This window comes from Curcuma longa, chromosome 4, assembly GCF_044706935.1.
Source record: "Curcuma longa cultivar G26 ecotype Majalengka, Jawa Barat chromosome 4, ITB_CL_G26_1.1, whole genome shotgun sequence".
Taxonomy (NCBI): Eukaryota; Viridiplantae; Streptophyta; class Magnoliopsida; order Zingiberales; family Zingiberaceae; genus Curcuma; species Curcuma longa.
The window spans coordinates 9,428,941-9,446,626 of NC_133864.1; the positions used below are offsets into that span (position 1 = coordinate 9,428,941).

Here is a 17,686-nt window from a genome sequence, read left to right on the forward strand (position 1 = left end):
TTGTAACAATGCTCAAACAACTGGATTTCCATTCAATTTGCATACAAATTACAGATGAACAAGAGAATAATCACCTAAAGCTAGTTAGAACAAAAGCACATAGGCAAAAGTCAAACAAACTATCGAAAAAGTCAGCATTAACAAAAAAGTACATTGAAGTTCAAATCAAGGTTTAAAATCTCAACACATTCTAAAGTTTCCAACAAAGGCCAAAACAACATGGTTTCGGTATTGTACCATTCTATTTTGTTTAGGTGCTAGTAACTCCAATGATGAGGAGGATGGGAAAGAAGAAGAGGGAGGAAGAAGAAGAGGAGGAGGAACTTAGTCAAGGTTTTAGTCCTTGGAAGCAAATCGCTGCAAGCTTGCAACTCGGAAGCAAGTCACAAAGACACTCAGGCTCAGGTGGAGTGTCATAGAAGGAGCTCGTGGCTCACCAAATCTTGCAACGAATGCAAAAAACACCAACAGAGCTTGTGATGGAGGAAGCTCTGGTGAAGCTCATGATAAAAGGGAAAGGCTGAAGACAAAAACAAAAAGATCACAACGGGTATCAGAAGCTATCCACATGTCAGTCGACGAGCACAGTGAGATTTTGAGCTCGTGTCAATCGACACAGAACAATATTTAAAACTATGGTTCAGGGCATGGTTTATAACCTCATTTTGAGTCGGTTGGCACAATACTAACTTTTTGTTTCCCCAACCAGTCAATATTTACATGAAAAGCCTCGAAATCTCCAAAAGTGAGCAAACAAGGAAAGAATCTTTCATGAGGACCTAAATCGATTGAACAACACCTTTGATGCTTTCTATGACAACTAAAATGAAGTATCCAAGGCGCGTATATTTCCACCCCAAGATCCACAAGGTTAGAGCGAGGACTCTTCGGGTCTAGAAAGGTGCGATGTTTGTGCCAGCAACGCTAGGTGCACTAGATGCTTCTCACTCCTCTCTAAAACTGCAAGGTTGACATGTGGGATCCACAAGGTCCGTAAACTTTGTATACTGTTTCTACCAATAACACTAAGTTCACTTCAAGTCTTCCTTCTTTTCCCCTAGATCCGCAAGGTTGACACAAGGCAATGAGGGCCCCATTTTCTTCTCCATAATCAATGCAAGGTATGCCCGACTATATGAACTTCCTTCAAAGTTTGATCCACTAATTCTTGCTTCTCGTCATCATTTTGATGTTTCCTCGACAATTCCCATTCCTCCTCTCTTCCCCCTTCTCTTCTAGTGTTTGACACACATTTGGTACCAACACTTAGCACAAGCAGTAAATCTTGAGCAAGCTAGGGACCAAAACCTCGTCGGGCTCGAGTTTTTAAACCTTTATTTAGACATAGTTATGGTGTCAAACATTCAGTGGTCAATCCCACCTTGGATTGTGATAAGAAAAAATTTAATAAAAAATAAAATTAAAAAGTGGTAGTTATTAGATTCCACCTAAAAACAATATAAAATTTTGAAAGGCAAACAGATAAAGTACTCTTGAATCTTGTGAACGACAGGATTGTCACTTGTCTCCCACCGCTCTCTCATGTCCTCTGCTAACTGCCAGCATAAAATAATCCTTCTGAATACTATAACAGTCTTGGCTTTTATCTACAAACCTCAGTTCACTTATAATAGTAATAGATATTCAGAAAGGTCTACCTCTTGTCCCTTTGTTACAACCGGTTGGCTATAGCCACTTAATCGCTTAAAGATAGGATGACTATGCATCTGAAAAGAACAAATAACTCATAAAAACAGATGCAAGAGATTAGGGCTTCTCAGAAATGGATGATTCTGTCAAATGAAAAGGATCACAAGAATGTTCTCGTTTTACCTTCTTCTTGAATGCTTCCCATTTCTCACCTAATATAGATTTCTTGGAAGGAACAACAGTAAGGTCCGTTCTCATACTTCTTGGTTCCGATGAAACAGATGCAGATGCATACTGCATGCGTTTTCTCCTGTTTGGATTAGCCGTAAGTTCATCTTTCACCAAATTGTATCCCCTCATAGCTAAGTTGGAGATCTTTGTTTCCTTTATTTTCTGAAAAGCTTCAGAGACTTTAGGAGAAGCTGAAGAAACTCTGTCCTTGAATTTCCCAAAGAGTGACTCTGTTTGCCCCATAGATTCTTTGTTATCGTTAGCTTTACCTTCAGAGTTTTCTGCTTCTGTCTCTGTTTTATTTTCACCATTCAATCTGGAAGTGCTTGTTGAACTGGAAGAAGATTTAGAAGGTTCTTCCTTATTAAGCCTAAAGGTTTCTTCAACCTGAACAGGATATGCATGGACAAATAAAAAAAATAGAAGGTCAAATGTGTTACTTTTACAATATCATTAACTGTTCTTCTCTTTTGATAGGTTTTGAAAAGCTGTTATTTCAATTTCAATTATTTATATATTAAAAAATAAAAAATAAATATTTTAAAATAAATTTAACTACATGGAGCACAACCCACGATTGAATGACACCGAGCTATAATCAATCGACCTTTTGAGCCTACCAAGCACCACAGAGGTGTAAGGTCGAGTCGTTTCAGCCTTTTGAACGACCTTAAAATCGGCTCGGGAACTGCGCGTTGCTACTTGCCATCGGGAAGAATGCATGGCCGGTAAAATTATCAAACGGACCAATCTATGACGATGGGTTAATTCGTCAAAAATCCATCAGTGGGACAAGCCGATCCACTAATTTGACGGATTGAAAAATTTTCAACGCAATCTAACTTAAGATGGGTCGTGGCTTAGGTGGACCAACTCACGGACCTATCAAAAAATAAAAATATATAGAAAATATTAAAAATTTTATGTTTAGATTATAGTTTAAATGGATCAAATTGAAATTTTAAATTTGAATTATGATTTAGATGAGTGAAGTCCACTAATTCATTTATTTTTTTAATTTTAAATTTAAAAAAATAAATTTTTTCAACTTGTGGATTGATCCATATGGATCACGGGCCTCAATGGATTGAATTACTTGAATCTATTTTAAAATAAATTAATAAAATTTTAATTTAATTTATTTAAATTATTTGATAGAATGAATTAATTCGACAAATCTAATTTAAATGGATGGCCTTAATGACCGAGGGCGTTTGAACACGTTTTGTTCACAAAGGATAGGTATCCGCAAACGTTTCTCCACAACCTTCTAGAACTTTTGACCCCCCACCGACCCAGCCATTATTACTCTGATCTCAGCTCAGACGCTTCGAAGTGGGACCCTTTCGCCGAGTAACAAAAACAAACTTACGCGTTTATACCACTCCTACGATGGGGTACACCCCCTTTCAGCCGCCTCCTCTTCGACCCATTCGTAGGGATTAAACAATGAATTTATGGTTGCCGTAGCACCACAAATTCCTCTTGGTTCCATTTTATTTACTTGTTAAAGGCGAGTCGTCGATCGAGCAAGCAGCTTGCCTTCGGCTCCAAAGTTGAAATTTCAGCCTTGAGAAGGCGGCGGGCGAAGGAAGGAATTAAGGGCTCCGTCGGATGAGCAGAGGTTCTGTGGCAGCAGCGAGAATGGCGGAGGAGATCAGCAGGGCTGCTGCTACGGAGTCTTCTTCGTCAACGGCGGCGTCAAAGAGGTGGACGTGGGCGTCGAAGCTCCGGTGGATCCCGACCTCCACGGATCTCATCGTCGCATCCGAGAAGCGCCTCTTGTCCATCGTCAAGTGAGTTCTCTAATCGCATCCCTTGATTTCTTTTGGAGGTGGATGAAATCGTTCTCCCTTGCGCTGTCTATTTTCTCTAATGGTTAATCCTCTTCTATGCGTCGGTGGAGGAAAAAAAATTAATATCAATCATTTCCTCTTATTTTATTTATGTCGAAATTGGGCGGAAATTGATGATTGAAATCGTCACAGTGTAAGAATCCTAGCTTGCTGAATATTCTAGTGTTTCATTGTGGGTTTAAACTTTCATTAAGAGTATTGGGTTTGAACAGAAGATCTAGAATTATCTGCTTGGTCTTGTTTTGTCAGAGAAACCACAACTTGATGTCATATCTCGTCTAGATTGAGTAAAAGTTTATTGTTTCCTTCTAAACTATTTTCCCTTTACAGGACAAGTCATGTTCAAGAGCAGGTCAATATTGGCCCTGGACCACCAGGCTCGAAAGTTAGGTGGTTCAGATCTTCTAGTGATCAGCCACGGTTTATTAATACAGTAACATTTGATAGCAAGGAGGATTCTCCCACTCTTGTTATGGTGCATGGATATGCTGCTTCTCAGGGATTCTTTTTAAGAAACTTTGATGCACTTGCTGCTCGTTTTAGAGTGATTGCCATCGATCAACTTGGGTAATCAATTTTGACCAGATTGTCTGTATTTTTCTTTTATTTCCAGTTTCTACCGTGGAGTTCTTTTTCTTTTGTCTGCTCCTTCATGGAACTGAATACAGTGGCGTGATCTCATAGATGTTTAAGCGCTGCGTTGCAAAAATTATGTCTAAGATTTGCAATATATCTATAATGATAGGATACCACATTAGCATTGTAGAATCTATATCTTACCTTTAGAGACCTCAATAATTCAAATAGACAAGAGCTTATAGTTCATAATTAGTTTCTGGCTTTCTTGCTTCAAGTGAAGAACTCACCATTTGATCTCCATAACACTAATAATCCTAAATCTAGCCACCACGATTTCAAATCCTCTCTGACCATTTTACTCTTGGAAAATGTTATGGCTTGTGGATTTATCTTTGTTCACATTGACTAGTTTTTTCATGTTATGCCCTATAACTCAACATATGATGGCTGTTCTTTTCCTCTGGAACTAGGTTAAAGTGAGAGATATGATCAAATGAGTTTTACTATACTTTGATACTTCCTTTTCCTCTTGAACTTAAATTAAAAAGAAAAGCAGATTAAGTACTTAACTTTAATACCATAGTTTAATACCATGGTTTTTGGCCTTTTGAAAATCTGATTGAATTTCTGAGTTACTTTATGTGGAGCTGGTGTCTGTTTTACTTCAAATGTTGTGTTATCTTGTCTCTGATAGTTTGTTACTTGAAGAAAAGCAGTATCTAAGATGCTGTTGTGTAGAAACAAACCCTGAATCATTAACCATACTCAAATGACCTAATTTCCATGTTAGTCACATTCATGTTAAAAGTATTTCCTAGAAATGAATCTCAAAAGACATGCTTTTTTAGGCTCCTCCATGATAAATGTTCTTGTTGATCACTACAATGGTGCTGGGATTCTGAAGTTTGTTTCAAATGCAGTGTGTCCCTGCATTTTTGCCCATTATCAGTGTCCCATAAGAAATTTGCTAATCCTCGTTCTCTTTCCATGGCATTTTGTTCTTTTTTCTTGCATTATAATTTTGTTCTCTAGATATTTATAATGCTTGGTAATTGTTTGTTGTTTATGTTTGTGTTTTGTTTTTGCTCATGTAAACATCTAGCCTGTCTTTCTTTGCAGTTGGGGGGCATCAAGTCGACCAGACTTTGATTGTAAAAGCACAGAAGGTTAGTGAGTGCTCCTCCCTGTCAAAACCTTTGTCTGTTATGTTGTCCATGTATTTCCAACTCTTTTTGTTTCAGAATAAGAAAACTGTCGTTTGGTTCTTTTCAGACACATGAATCATTGGTAGGTTATCTAATGCTAACTTATGTGTCAGGATTGTCAATCTAAATAGCTTAGTTTAATATTGTCTCAAAAGAAACTTGACACGTTTGACCATATCACTTTAATTGCTTGATAATTTCTCCCTGTTGTTACTTTACTTCACCTCAAAATTTGAAATAAAATGGATAACCTAGGCACAACCAGAGTTTCTTTTTGTGTCAAGATTATGAACCATCAGCTAAAGGAATGTGGTTTCTACAAGCATGGGTAATTTCATGGTTCCCCCCAAACTGCCAGACATTTTGATGAACTTGATATTCAAAGATTGAAGAAAGGTGTCTTTCTAGTTGGTTTTTCTTGCACATGGAAAGACCAAAGTAGCATAATCATCACACAGTTCCAGTAAACCAGAGACACGTTTATAAAATTTACTGAGTCCAAATAGTTGGGCATAATAACCTTTTTTTATTGTTGATGCTGTACATGCTTGTGAAATTCCTTGCTTAGTGCTAAGGACCTGAAATATGAGACCTCATTGGCCTGTCTCTAAAACTGCAGGCAAACATTGCAATCTTGTATCCAATTCTATGGAATTCAATCCCATCACTCTAGATTTTTATCTAATTTGTAATTTCTTTTATTATTTGTTGTGATGCCCTTCTCTCTTAATATAACTATATAGGTAACATATGGCCTGCCATTTCCTCTTGAAAAGGGGGAAAGCTATGTCCAAGTTCACATTTGATATTGACAATCATGTGATTCATTTCAGGTTTTGCTTGTGAACTTTAATAATGGGAACATGGATTTTTTTTCCTCATGCGAGTGCAATTCACATCATGATTGTTATTGTTTTACTTATGATTTTTGAGATCCAAGGCTTCTTTCTCTCTTTGCAGAATGCTTTGTTGGTTTAAACTTTAATGTTGTTCTAAAATAACCATTGCAACATTCTAAAGGAAAGACCATTCTAGATATTGTAACAAATAATATTTTATATATGCTTAAATAAGCCATTGTCACTTCTTAATTTTTACAGAGACTGAGGCATGGTTCATTGATTCTTTTGAGGAATGGCGTAAAGCCAAAAATCTTGACAAATTTATTTTACTCGGACATTCTTTTGGAGGCTATGTTGCAGCAAAGTATGCGCTGAAGGTAATGCTTTACAGACGAACTATCTCCACTGTACCTTTTCCCGAATTGATCATTGAGGCATATCTTGCTTTTTGCAGCATCCTGAACATGTTCAGCATCTGATTTTGGTTGGCCCTGCTGGTTTTTCATCAGAGTCCGAACATATGTCAAAGGAGCTGGCCAAATTTAGAGCTACTTGGAAAGGGGCGTTTATAAATCATCTTTGGGAGTCCAATGTGACTCCTCAAAAGTTCATCAGGCAAAACTTCTTGATTGCAAAATTTTATGTTATGCAAATTCTGTGTTTCTTCCAGTAAACATGCTCTTGCATGCATGTTCCTTGCTATTTCGTTCCTCCCTTCTTTTTTATAGATCAGTGATTGAATATTATTTATTTGTCCTAGGCTTTCCTCTATAATGGGTTGATATATGCAGGAATATGGACTTACACATATGTGTTTAAGGTCCACATAGTGAGAGAATTATTTAAGGACAATTATGCAATTTTCCTTATCAAGCAGTCACATTAATAAAAAATGCTCAATATAATATAAATCTCTTTGACATTAGATCATGATAATCCATTGATGATTATGTGACAAAAATTAAAAGAACGCACCTTATTTTTATTATTGTCAAATGGGCACCCATGTTGAAAAAATATCAAAAGGACACCACTCCCTACATTTTTCTTCCAGAATTACTATTATTATCCAACAGGTCCAACATTGTTGTAGCATCCAACATTATTATACTAGTTTTGGCCATGGTCTTCTCCAATGCTACAATTTGGCCAAAACTATTCCAACATTTGAACTGGTCAAGTAAGAAATAAGTGTAATTTTGGAAGAAAAATTGGGGGGTGGGGCATCTTTTTGATATTTTTTCAACATGGAGTGTCCTGATAATAAAAATAAGAGGTGATCTTTTGATTTTTGCCCATAATTATGTGTTTGATGGCTACTATTGGTCAAGTCGTTTACTTGTTCACTTGTTCATTAGAACATAATATAATTTTCATTTTTTAACATGCAATCATGTAACAAAGACACCTTTGTATATTCTTGTAATGCTTTCCATATTAGTGTCAACCAAGCTAATATGCCACCCGACTAATTCCGATGTCACTACACTTTTTTGCATACACTCGGATTGCTATTTTAATATGATGTATTACTACTAGGGATTGATTTACCTTGATTATTTTTTTATCATTACCTCTAGGGATTGAAGTGGGGCTTAGAAGTGGGGCTTAATTTTTGTCCTAAGTAAATCTCTCTTATTGTTCTTCATTCGTCACTTGGGTTTTCTAAAATAGCAACATTGCATGTGGTCCATCTAGAGTTTGTCACTTATATCTATCATTATAGATTTTTGATAATCATTGAGTAATTTAAAATTGCATTTTACTGTAATTAGTCAAACTATTGCTCAGATATCAACATGTTGTTTTTATCAACAGAGGATTAGGTCCTTGGGGCCCAAATCTGGTTCAAAGATATACAAGTGCTAGATTTGGCTCATATTCAACTGGTGAGGTATTAACTGAGGAGGAATCCAAATTGTTGACAGGTATCTAGACAGTTAGTCAAAAAGGTTTGGCAAATTGTGTTTACTTAGATTAATTTTGGTTGAAATGATTTTCGTTTGCTTTTGAAGATTATGCCTACCACACTTTAGCTGCCAAGGCAAGTGGAGAATTGTGCTTAAAGTACATTTTTTCGTTCGGAGCATTTGCTAGGAAGCCTCTTTTAGATTGGTTAGTATTGGATTATCTTTTTTTTTTCTTTACCCTAGTTTGGTAAATTCTTAAGTTTCCATACGATGATTGATCCTGTGTCAAGTTCTATTTAATTTGGTGACATATAAATTCTCCTACTGTTTCACTGTGAGAACCTCCTAAGTAAGGTTTTAAAATGAATCCATTAGTTTGCTAGTTACAGTTCAAATTATATTTGTGTCCTATTGTTGATGGGTAAAATTTGTCTCCTTTTCTGTTATTTGTGGTTATTTCCCATTTTAGTTAATCTCTGGTGTTTGCTCTCCCATCTGAAGCATCAACAAGGTTTCTGCTAGCGATCTGTGATCCTATTATGTCAAATTTAGGGGTTGTTTTAGATCAGCTTCTATGATAATATAATTGTAGTGATTTACAAAACTTGTCATGATGTTCTAAAAATATCCACCATAAAGAAAAGTATGAAACATTTGCTTGATACATCCATTTACATTTACTCTTTCATTTTAGAAGCATGTGGATCCACTGAAAAATGAACAATTTTTTTGTTACAGAATGCGAACTAGGTTCTTGTTGCCTTAGTTCAATCATCCTTCTATATATGGTTATTTTATCTATTAGCATATTCACCTATAACCATTTTTTTTCATATGTAGATGCAGTTTCTTAAAATAAGTGACACAGGATTAATTTTCCTTGTAATAAGTGTGTGATATAAAAGATAGATCGTTGCATGTTTGAGGAATGTGTGATTGTTGAATACAGTGCCTCGGATTGGAAAGTTCCCACCACCTTCATTTATGGCTTTCAAGATTGGATGAACTATCAAGGTGCACAACAAGCCCGAGTAGGCATGAAAGTGCCCTGTGAAATCATAAGGGTTCCAGAGGTATTTCTCTCTTCTTCCGCACACTTTTTCTTGTTGCAATTTTATTTTTTAAAACTGATGGTTAATGTAATGCAGGCAGGGCATTTTGCATTCATCGATAATCCATCCGGATTTCATTCAGCTGTCTTCTATGCTTGTCGGAAAATTCTTTCCCCGAGTCATGGAAATGCCATACTTTTTCCTCATGGTTTGTCATCAGCATAGCTTGATGCACTTCTTGCAGGGTGCAAAAATTGCACAAGAGGATTTGCTATAAAAGAGAGAAAGGTGAAACGTATTCTTGGTGGCATATCTGTATTCTGTACTGTTGTAAAGTTGTGATATACTCCTGCTACTGTATCTATTGTTGGTCTATTTATAATGAACAAAACGGTAAATGTAGCAAAACCAATTGGATCATTTATTTCTAGTAAGTTACTTTGTTGCTAATTCCCTCTTGCCCCAACATCGCCTCGCCATTCATTCACCAACTAAGGCAGGACGTGTGTGTGTACATATGTAACACATAATGTCTCTTTGTTTCTAATTTTTCTTATATTTTCTCAATCCCTGTAAGGAAAACACGGTCTGGAAGAGGCAAGGTTAGATTCTACTAGTTAAGGTCTGTGTACATATTTTAGTTAATCGTCGGTAAAAAATCTCACTACAAAATAAACTGGATTTACCGACGGAATTAGCGACGGAATATTATTTCCGTCGCTAGTGTTAGCGACGGAAATTACCATTCTGTCGCTAATTAATTGATTAGCGACGGAATATTATTTCCGTCGCTAATTAGCGACGGAATGGAATTTTCCGTCGCTAAAACTAGAGACTGTAATAATATTCCGTCGCTTAATAGCGACGGAAATAATATTCCGTCGCTAACACTAGCGACGGAAATAATATTCCGTCGTTAACACTAGCGACGGAAATAATATTCCGTCGCTAATTAGCGACAGAAATAATATTTCCGTCGCTAATGTCGCGAACTTAGGGATCCGCCGGGCCCTTTTCTTTTCTTCCCGTGCGCGTTTAGGGTTTCGTTCTCTCCGGCGAAAAATCGTTTCTGCGGCGCTCTCCTCCCTCCGGCAATTTCCTCCCCCGGCACTCTCCTCCCTATGGCACTCTCCTCTCTCGCGCACTCTCCTTCGGCAGTGGATTTTCTCGCGCGGCGATTTCTGCTCGCGGCGCACACTCCCGCCACCGGCGTTCTCTCCTCCGGCGTTGTTCTTCTCCGGCACAGTTTCTTCTCCGGCGTTGTTGTTCTCCAGCACAGTTTCTTCTCCAGCGTTGTTCTCCTCCGGTTAATTTTGGTATGGTTTATTGAAGATAGTTGATGGTTGATATTTTTATTGCATGATAAATATTTAGGGTTAATAATGATAGTTGATGGTTAATAATTAGGTTTTTTTTCTGCTGATCAGGAAATTTTTTTCCAGCAATTTTTTTTTTATGAATTCTAATCTGGTTCAGTATTGTTTTGCTGTTGATAATGCTTCTGGATTGCATAAACAGGCATTTGTGTGTGTGATTGTTCATCTGATACAGTGATATAGGTCAAAGTACAGAGATATTTATATGGCCAGGTAAGTGCATCATCAATAGATGAACAGCTATCTGGAAACCTTTTCTGCTAGATAGTAAACTAACAGTAAACAAGGAAAACCATCATTTTGCCACCTTTCCATATCTTTCAATCCTGTTACACTAGTATTCTTCAAAAACCAATACAGAAACAAATACAACTCTTAATTTGTACCTTAACCGTGCTAGTACTACACCTCAAGTAGCCATTGGGTGGACCATATAGAGTAGAGAGAAGACTTTCTTGATTACAGATTGGACAATTGAAACTGTATTAACTTTTTAAAGATAGTAGAAAGGCTTGCAATAATCTAATTGGCAATTTTTAAATCTGGATTCTTTTTCAATCTGGAATCTGATTCTTCAAGCTATAGCATATTCAGCCAATCTTTTGCAGATTGACAGTTGCAATCAAAAGAGGGTGACGGTAGAAATGGCACAGGATATGAGGGTGATTGATAACCAAAAGAGAATAGGCAAGCAGTAAGTTGGAGAAGGAGAGCAAAAGATAGGGATGCTTTTATTTTAAACATAATGATAGGGATGCTTTTATTTTAAACTAATCTAGCAATATGGTTGCCTCTTTTTCTTTCTGACAAAAGCTCTGTGGTTCATATAGAGTTTGTTGAGTGCCAATGATGACTGCCATGCATTTTTAGGTCCGTAATTTGATCTTAATTTGAGGGATGATCTAGTTAAATCAATATCACTTGGTTTTTCTGGGCTAATTAATATTTTTTTAACATACATAGTATCCCTTTCCTTTTCATGGTGGTAGTTCCAGATGGCTTGTTCTATTAATTACTATTTGATTTTTCTTTCTGCTTGCATATGGAGCTTAAGTGGCTTTATCTCCCACAACCTGCAGAAATAAGTGATTTAGGTATCTTGGAATTATGTAGTAAGCAACTGTTGAAATAAGTGATTTAGGTATCTTGTTAATATTCTACATATATTTTTATCTTCTACAGATATGTCTGATCAGGCAGCAGCACCAGGTGGCCGGACAGTATTGAGAGTTGTTGCCGGGTGGTAAGTATTGGTACATTTAGCTAGTTTTTAATTAATATTTTATTTTATAGCATATGTCTAACATTTACATGGTTTTTAATGCAGTTTTACACCAGAGGGCCATAAAGTTGCAGGATATATTTCTAGTAAGTTCCGTGAGCGAGTATGTCGTTCAGGGCATACTTGGAGACATGTCGATGAGGCCATGCGCAGCTTCTACTACGACGAGTTTTTGGTTAGTCATTTTAACCACCTTATAATGAAGTTTTTTTTATTTAGACTAATTATTTTTTTTCTTGTAGAAAAAATATACTTTTGAGCCAGGACATGAGCGAGAGTTTCAAGATGCCTGGAATGCTGCTGCTGGCAAATTATATAAAGATATGCTATATAAAGTTAGAAGTAAGGGCAGCAGACCATCTTGGATCCCAGAGGACATCTGGGCTGCATGGCAAGCAGTATGGCATGCAGAAAGATGGCAGGCAATGCAGAGATAGCTCGGTCCAACAGAAAGACCGAGATAGCTGGCCCTAGCATCGGATCCACAAAACATACAGCTGGATCCCGCTCCATTGTGGAGCATACCTTAGACTTGGTAAGTTTACAATTAATATATTTTTAATTAATTATTAATGTCATTATTTTTATTTAATTGTATTTTTGATTTTTCAGGAGCACCAGTTACAGCGTCCTCCTACTTGTTGGGAGATTTTTACAAAGACACACAAGTCTAAGGATGACACTTTTATTGATGCTCGCTCGCAGGCCATAGACGTAAGAAAATATTTTTTTTATTTATTTTACATTACCGGCATGTAATTATTTTTTCTAATCTTAAATTTTATAATAATTTATTTTTAAACAGGCTGAATATTCAGCTAGAGTTGCACAGGTGTCTGCGCCTGCAGTTGAGGGAGGAGAGAGGCAGGAGCTCTCAACCGACCAGTTGAATGAGATCTACTATGATGTGGTCGGTGGGAGGAAGAAGAGCTCCACCCTCTACGGTCTAGGGTCCCAGGCTCGAGTCGTATATGATCGTGTGATGGCCCCTAGAGCCAGGGGTCGTCCCAGCGGATCAGATTCAGCGATAGAAGCCCTACAAAAAGAAAATCAAGAATTAAAGAATCAACTCGCGGGGCAGCAAGATCGACTCGCCGCATTAGAGGCGCAGGCAGAAAGTCAAGCTCGGTTTGGGCGGCAGATGGCGGCCTGGATGGAGGCCTTCAGCCCGACGCAATCGCAGCCTGCTTTTGATGCGCTGCGAGCTGCGATGCGAGGTGCGGACCCTGATACGGAGACTCAGGACCCTAATGCTCCTGATCAGTAGTTGTTTGCAAGGATCTTCTCTTTTGGCTGGGCTTGTTTAGATAAGTTTTTGATATATTATTGTATTTTGACATTAGATACAGTATCAGTCTATCTACATATTTGTGTTGTATTCAGATATTATTGTATTAAGATTGTATTAATGTTGTATTCAGATATTTTGATATGTGGTGTATTCAGATTAATGTGATGTATTTTGATATGTGGTGTATTTTGATATGTTGTGTATTTTGATATGTTGTATCTAGAGATTAATGTGATTGTAATATTGTATTTAGAGATTTTGATATATAAACAGGAAATTCAGAAAAATAAAATAAATTATACTAAAAAAATAAATTAAATTAGCGACGGAATTAAAATTCCGTCGCTAAAAATGATTTTTTTTTAATTTTTTTTCTTTAAGTTAGCGACGGAATTAAAATTCCGTCGCTAAAAATGATTTTTTTTAAAAAAATTTTCTTTAAATTAGCAACGGAATTTTAATTCCGTCGCTAAAAATGATTTTTTTAATTTTTTTTCTTTAAATTAGCGACGGAATTAAAATTCCGTCGCAAAAAATGATTTTTTTTAAAATTTTTTTTTCTTTAAATTAGCGACGGAATTTTAATTCCGTCGCTAAAAATGATTTTTTTAAAATTTTTTTCCTTTAAATTAGCGACGGAATTAATAATTCCGTCGCTAATTATTAAAAATTCCGTCGCTAATATTTAGAGACGGAATTTTAATTCCGTCGCTATTAATTAGCGACGGAAACTAATTCCGTAGCTAAATTTAGCGACGGAATTTGAATTCCGTCGCTAATTAGCGACGGAATTATTAATTCCGTCGCTAAGATGACGTCAGCGACCGAATTTTTTGCGACGGTCGATTTCCGTCGCTAATCGGTCGTCAACCTCGGTTAGCGACCGAATAGCGACGGAATTAGTCTGTCGCTATTTCCGTTAATTTTTGTAGTGTCTGAGTGAAGGAGCTTGCAGTTATGACTAGAAATCTTTATCAACTATTTACCTGGTACAAGTAATATATTGATAATTTTCCACACTAATATTAAGGTCTTTATCAACTATTTCTCATCTTTTGAAAGGAGAAGCGTGTCGTTCGTATGTCAAAAGGCTTTATGGTCCGGATGCCCTACGGATGTAATATAGTGATAGAGTACTAAGCTGTGTTACAAATCAAGGGAACAAACTATTTATCTTTAAAAAAATTATGGGATTCTAGAGATAATTTAGACTCAAAATTTTATAGGACTATTAAATGTGTTGAAAGACCGAATGTTGCCCTGATTAGTATCATAATTTCATTTTAGGCGGTGGCACTGATGCTTATATACGCTCTAACAGTTTATGATAATTGAGCATGGAGTCTAGAGAATTCGATCGCAATCCACCGGAAAGCTATTATAATTTATATTTAAACTTGTTTATTCGGAATTCATCACTATCAGTAGTGCCACCCTGAGGCGAACCCATCACTATCAATACTGCTCATTTCTGCACCACTCTTTACAGAGCATGCATGAAAGAGAGAGATGATCCAGATAACATAACACAGCTAAGCTATATACTCTTCACAATTCACTCTCTTAATCTCAGTAGAAGATACACATTAGCTGCGCAGCTAGCTAGAAAAGTTCTGATACCCAAACTTATCGTACGTGCAATTAAGCAAGAGAATAATATATCTGAAAGGAAATCAAATAGGCATCGCGAGCTAGCAAAGAAAAAAAAAAGGAGCGGTCAATGTTGGTTGAGGAATATGTATTAATTATATCCGTGGTATAATCTTTCAGATGTCTGGGTGTCTGGCATATGCCATATATTAATTTCTTCATTGCTTGCCTTATAAAAGGGCCATGCAGGTGAGGTGCAAAGCAAGCTAGCTAGGTAGAGGACTGACCAAGAAGGGAATACATATGTATAAGTTAGGGTTAACGGAGTGAGCCAGTCTTAGGGCTTCCTCTCCCTTGGCAGGCTACGAGGGATCCAAGTCCAGACGCATGCATGGTTTAATGATTATTTCTGATATCAAGTGGCCTGCCAAAGGAGAGTTGCCCTGTGACTGCCTGCAGCTTATCATACAATTACATCAAAAGCTATGGATCCAACCAAATGCAAATATTTTATATATGTCAGGTAATTGTGCATGCATTCTTGTGAAAACTTGTATCTATATCCATATATATACTAATACCTAGAATTATTGATTATATCCTTCACTTGAAGATTCATAGTGCATCGGGTGTGTGCGTGCGTGTGGATCCTTGGATTAGTCACCTCTGCGGAGGTGGATACCAAGTAAAATAAACCGGGTTAGCGTTGATCTCTGTCTTTCTCTTTTATATTTTTGCTTCCCGCTAATCTCTGTGCAGAGAAAGATCAAGAAAAATCGAGAAACGCTATTCACCCCCCCCCCCCTCTAGCTATTCAACCGATCCTAACAGATTATTGAATAATTCTCTTTACCATGTATTATATTTTCCCTACCATATCTTTCATTTCTTTTTCATTGGATCTGAGAACCTTGAATGCCGAGATGCAGGGGCGGCTCAAGCCTATGGAGGGCCCTAGGCGATTTTTTTTTAAATAATTGTTATTATTTTAAAAAATTTTCTCACACCCTTTTTTATTCGGATTTGAGACCAACAATGGTGGGTTTAAAAATTTTTTAAAATAAATTAAAATATAAATTTTAAAAATTAATTTTAAAAATTTTCTTTAGGGTGCTCGATGATGAGCCGACGAGGTCTAGCAAAGGGGTCTTAATTTTGTGTGCTTTCTTTATCTTCCACGTTTTAAAAAATAAGCCCTCAAGACTTCCAATTTTCTAAAAACTTTTCACCCTAAAGAAACACATACATTAATCAGATATATTAATTTTCATCCTAAAAAATTATTTAATGGGTAGAAGAAAGATCAATTTATAATATTTTATTTACATATTCTATCAATATATATTTATTTCTTAATTCAATTCGTTCATGAACATGAAAATTTTCATTCCATTTTTTAATCAGAATTATCTCGATCAAATTAAATGAATTAATTAATCTGATTGTTTAATCATCAAAAGATGTCAGCAATTTAATGATAAAATAAATCATAATAATATATATAAGTCATTTGATAAAATAATAAAGATCATTTAATAAAAAAATCATTGCTCACCGGCAAAGGCGAGAAGGCCGAAGGGGTAGGGCGCGAAGGCGAAGGCGTAGGCCGTAGGCGCGAAGGCGAAGGGTGCACAGGGCTGACCGAAGGCAAAGGCGCAGGGTCGACACTCGGCCAAAGGCGAAGGCGCACTGGCACAGGGTCGGGGCCGTTGGGACTCGGGCGAAGGGTGCACAGGGTCGGGCGAAGCTGCGAAGCGGCGAATGTGCAGGGCCGGCCGGCCGGGCGAAGGGTGCGCAGGGCCGGGTGAAGGCAAAGGCGACGGCGCAGGGCCGCGAGAAGGGCTCGCGCCTCGCAGGGCTGGGCGAAGGCGCAGCCGCAGGGCGGGGCGAAGGCGAACGGCGACTTGAAAATTTCGGTTCAAATCGGGGATTCAGATTTCAGAGCGGAATGAAGGTGAACGATTTTTAGTGTTTTCTAAGCGTTTTAAGGAGTTTTCGGAACTCTAATTGATTAAATCAATTTATAAATTTATTTTAATAATTTTTATTTTTTAATATATATATTAATATATTGAAAGATGGGCCCTAATTAAAATGGGGCCCTAGGCATAGGCCTTAGTGGCCTATGCCTAGAGCCGGCCCTGCCGAAATGAGGATTTTGCCTGGGACGAATAAAAATTTAAGTGTGGAGGTGTGATTAGATAGTTTACCATTGACAAACTATTATATTTTAATTTTTAATTTTATTAATTTTATTTATTTTTAGGATCCATTTTTTATGGTATTGTATTTTTAGAGGATAGGTTATGAAAAAAAATTTTGTTGAATAAAAAATTTGTGAAAAAAAATCTGTGAAAAAAATGAAAAGAAAAGAAAGAAAAAAAAGGGGGAAATGAAAAAAATAAAGAGAAAAAAAAAGAAAAAATAGATTAAAAAAATGAGAAAAAAGTTTGAATTGGTGAAATTTATTAAGGATGGTTGATAATAATTTTTTATAATTTTTGTTTCTCCTATTGAATTTTATGGTAGAATATGAAAGAGTGTAGGAGAGGGATAGGAGTTATTTTTTTGCAATTAGATTGCCCCATGCTAGCTTGGATTGATATCTATTGGCCCCTATTTCATTTACTCATCTATGAAGTATATCATTACTCCCATGTCTTCCACTTATATTCTTGATTTTATTCTCTCCATTTTTTTCTTACACACATTGTCTTTTCTCTTATTCATGTTTTCTTTGCAATACTAATAAACCTTTATGATTGTGCAACCTTATGCATATGATAACGGTGGAGATTAGAAGAAGAGCAAGCATATGGTAG

The 17,686-nt window shown here is 36.8% G+C and overlaps 3 protein-coding genes across 4 annotated transcripts in view; 2 read left to right on the forward strand and 1 right to left on the reverse strand.

The window, feature by feature from the left end:
- The window catches only part of LOC141826465 (mitochondrial import inner membrane translocase subunit TIM44-2-like), a 58,745-nt gene that overhangs the window by 9,655 nt on the left and 31,404 nt on the right, over positions 1-17,686 (reverse strand). For both annotated transcript variants that reach the window (XM_074713713.1, XM_074713714.1), the window contains 3 exons: positions 1,834-2,268; positions 1,659-1,727; positions 1,492-1,556 (listed from right to left, as the gene is read on the reverse strand). In XM_074713713.1, coding sequence (XP_074569814.1) covers positions 1,492-1,556; positions 1,659-1,727; positions 1,834-2,268 — 569 coding nt within the window. The remainder of the gene's footprint in view (positions 1-1,491; positions 1,557-1,658; positions 1,728-1,833; positions 2,269-17,686) is intronic.
- Positions 3,334-9,775, forward strand: LOC141826466 (putative 1-acylglycerol-3-phosphate O-acyltransferase). The gene is made up of 9 exons (XM_074713715.1): positions 3,334-3,677; positions 4,068-4,304; positions 5,436-5,482; positions 6,622-6,740; positions 6,818-6,978; positions 8,182-8,291; positions 8,379-8,478; positions 9,223-9,346; positions 9,422-9,775. The coding sequence occupies exons 1-9, from the start codon at positions 3,496-3,498 to the stop codon at positions 9,548-9,550; spliced, it is 1,209 nt and encodes a 402-aa protein (XP_074569816.1). The 5' UTR covers positions 3,334-3,495; the 3' UTR covers positions 9,551-9,775.
- Positions 11,882-13,344, forward strand: LOC141825944 (uncharacterized). Its single transcript, XM_074713204.1, has 5 exons — positions 11,882-11,944; positions 12,029-12,158; positions 12,226-12,518; positions 12,596-12,697; positions 12,789-13,344. The coding sequence occupies exons 3-5, from the start codon at positions 12,372-12,374 to the stop codon at positions 13,248-13,250; spliced, it is 711 nt and encodes a 236-aa protein (XP_074569305.1). The 5' UTR covers positions 11,882-11,944; positions 12,029-12,158; positions 12,226-12,371; the 3' UTR covers positions 13,251-13,344.

Excerpts from the sequence above, each read along its gene's own strand:
- LOC141826466 (XM_074713715.1), top strand. The coding sequence starts at position 3,496 with ATGAGCAGAGGTTCTGTGGCAGCAGCGAGAATGGCGGAGGAGATCAGC. Across the intron at positions 3,678-4,067 it reads CGCCTCTTGTCCATCGTCAA|GACAAGTCATGTTCAAGAGC; the intron begins GTGAGTTCTCTA and ends TTCCCTTTACAG. Across the intron at positions 8,292-8,378 it reads GGAATCCAAATTGTTGACAG|ATTATGCCTACCACACTTTA; the intron begins GTATCTAGACAG and ends TTGCTTTTGAAG.
- LOC141825944 (XM_074713204.1), top strand. The coding sequence starts at position 12,372 with ATGGCAAGCAGTATGGCATGCAGAAAGATGGCAGGCAATGCAGAGATA. Across the intron at positions 12,519-12,595 it reads TGGAGCATACCTTAGACTTG|GAGCACCAGTTACAGCGTCC; the intron begins GTAAGTTTACAA and ends TTGATTTTTCAG. Across the intron at positions 12,698-12,788 it reads CTCGCTCGCAGGCCATAGAC|GCTGAATATTCAGCTAGAGT; the intron begins GTAAGAAAATAT and ends ATTTTTAAACAG.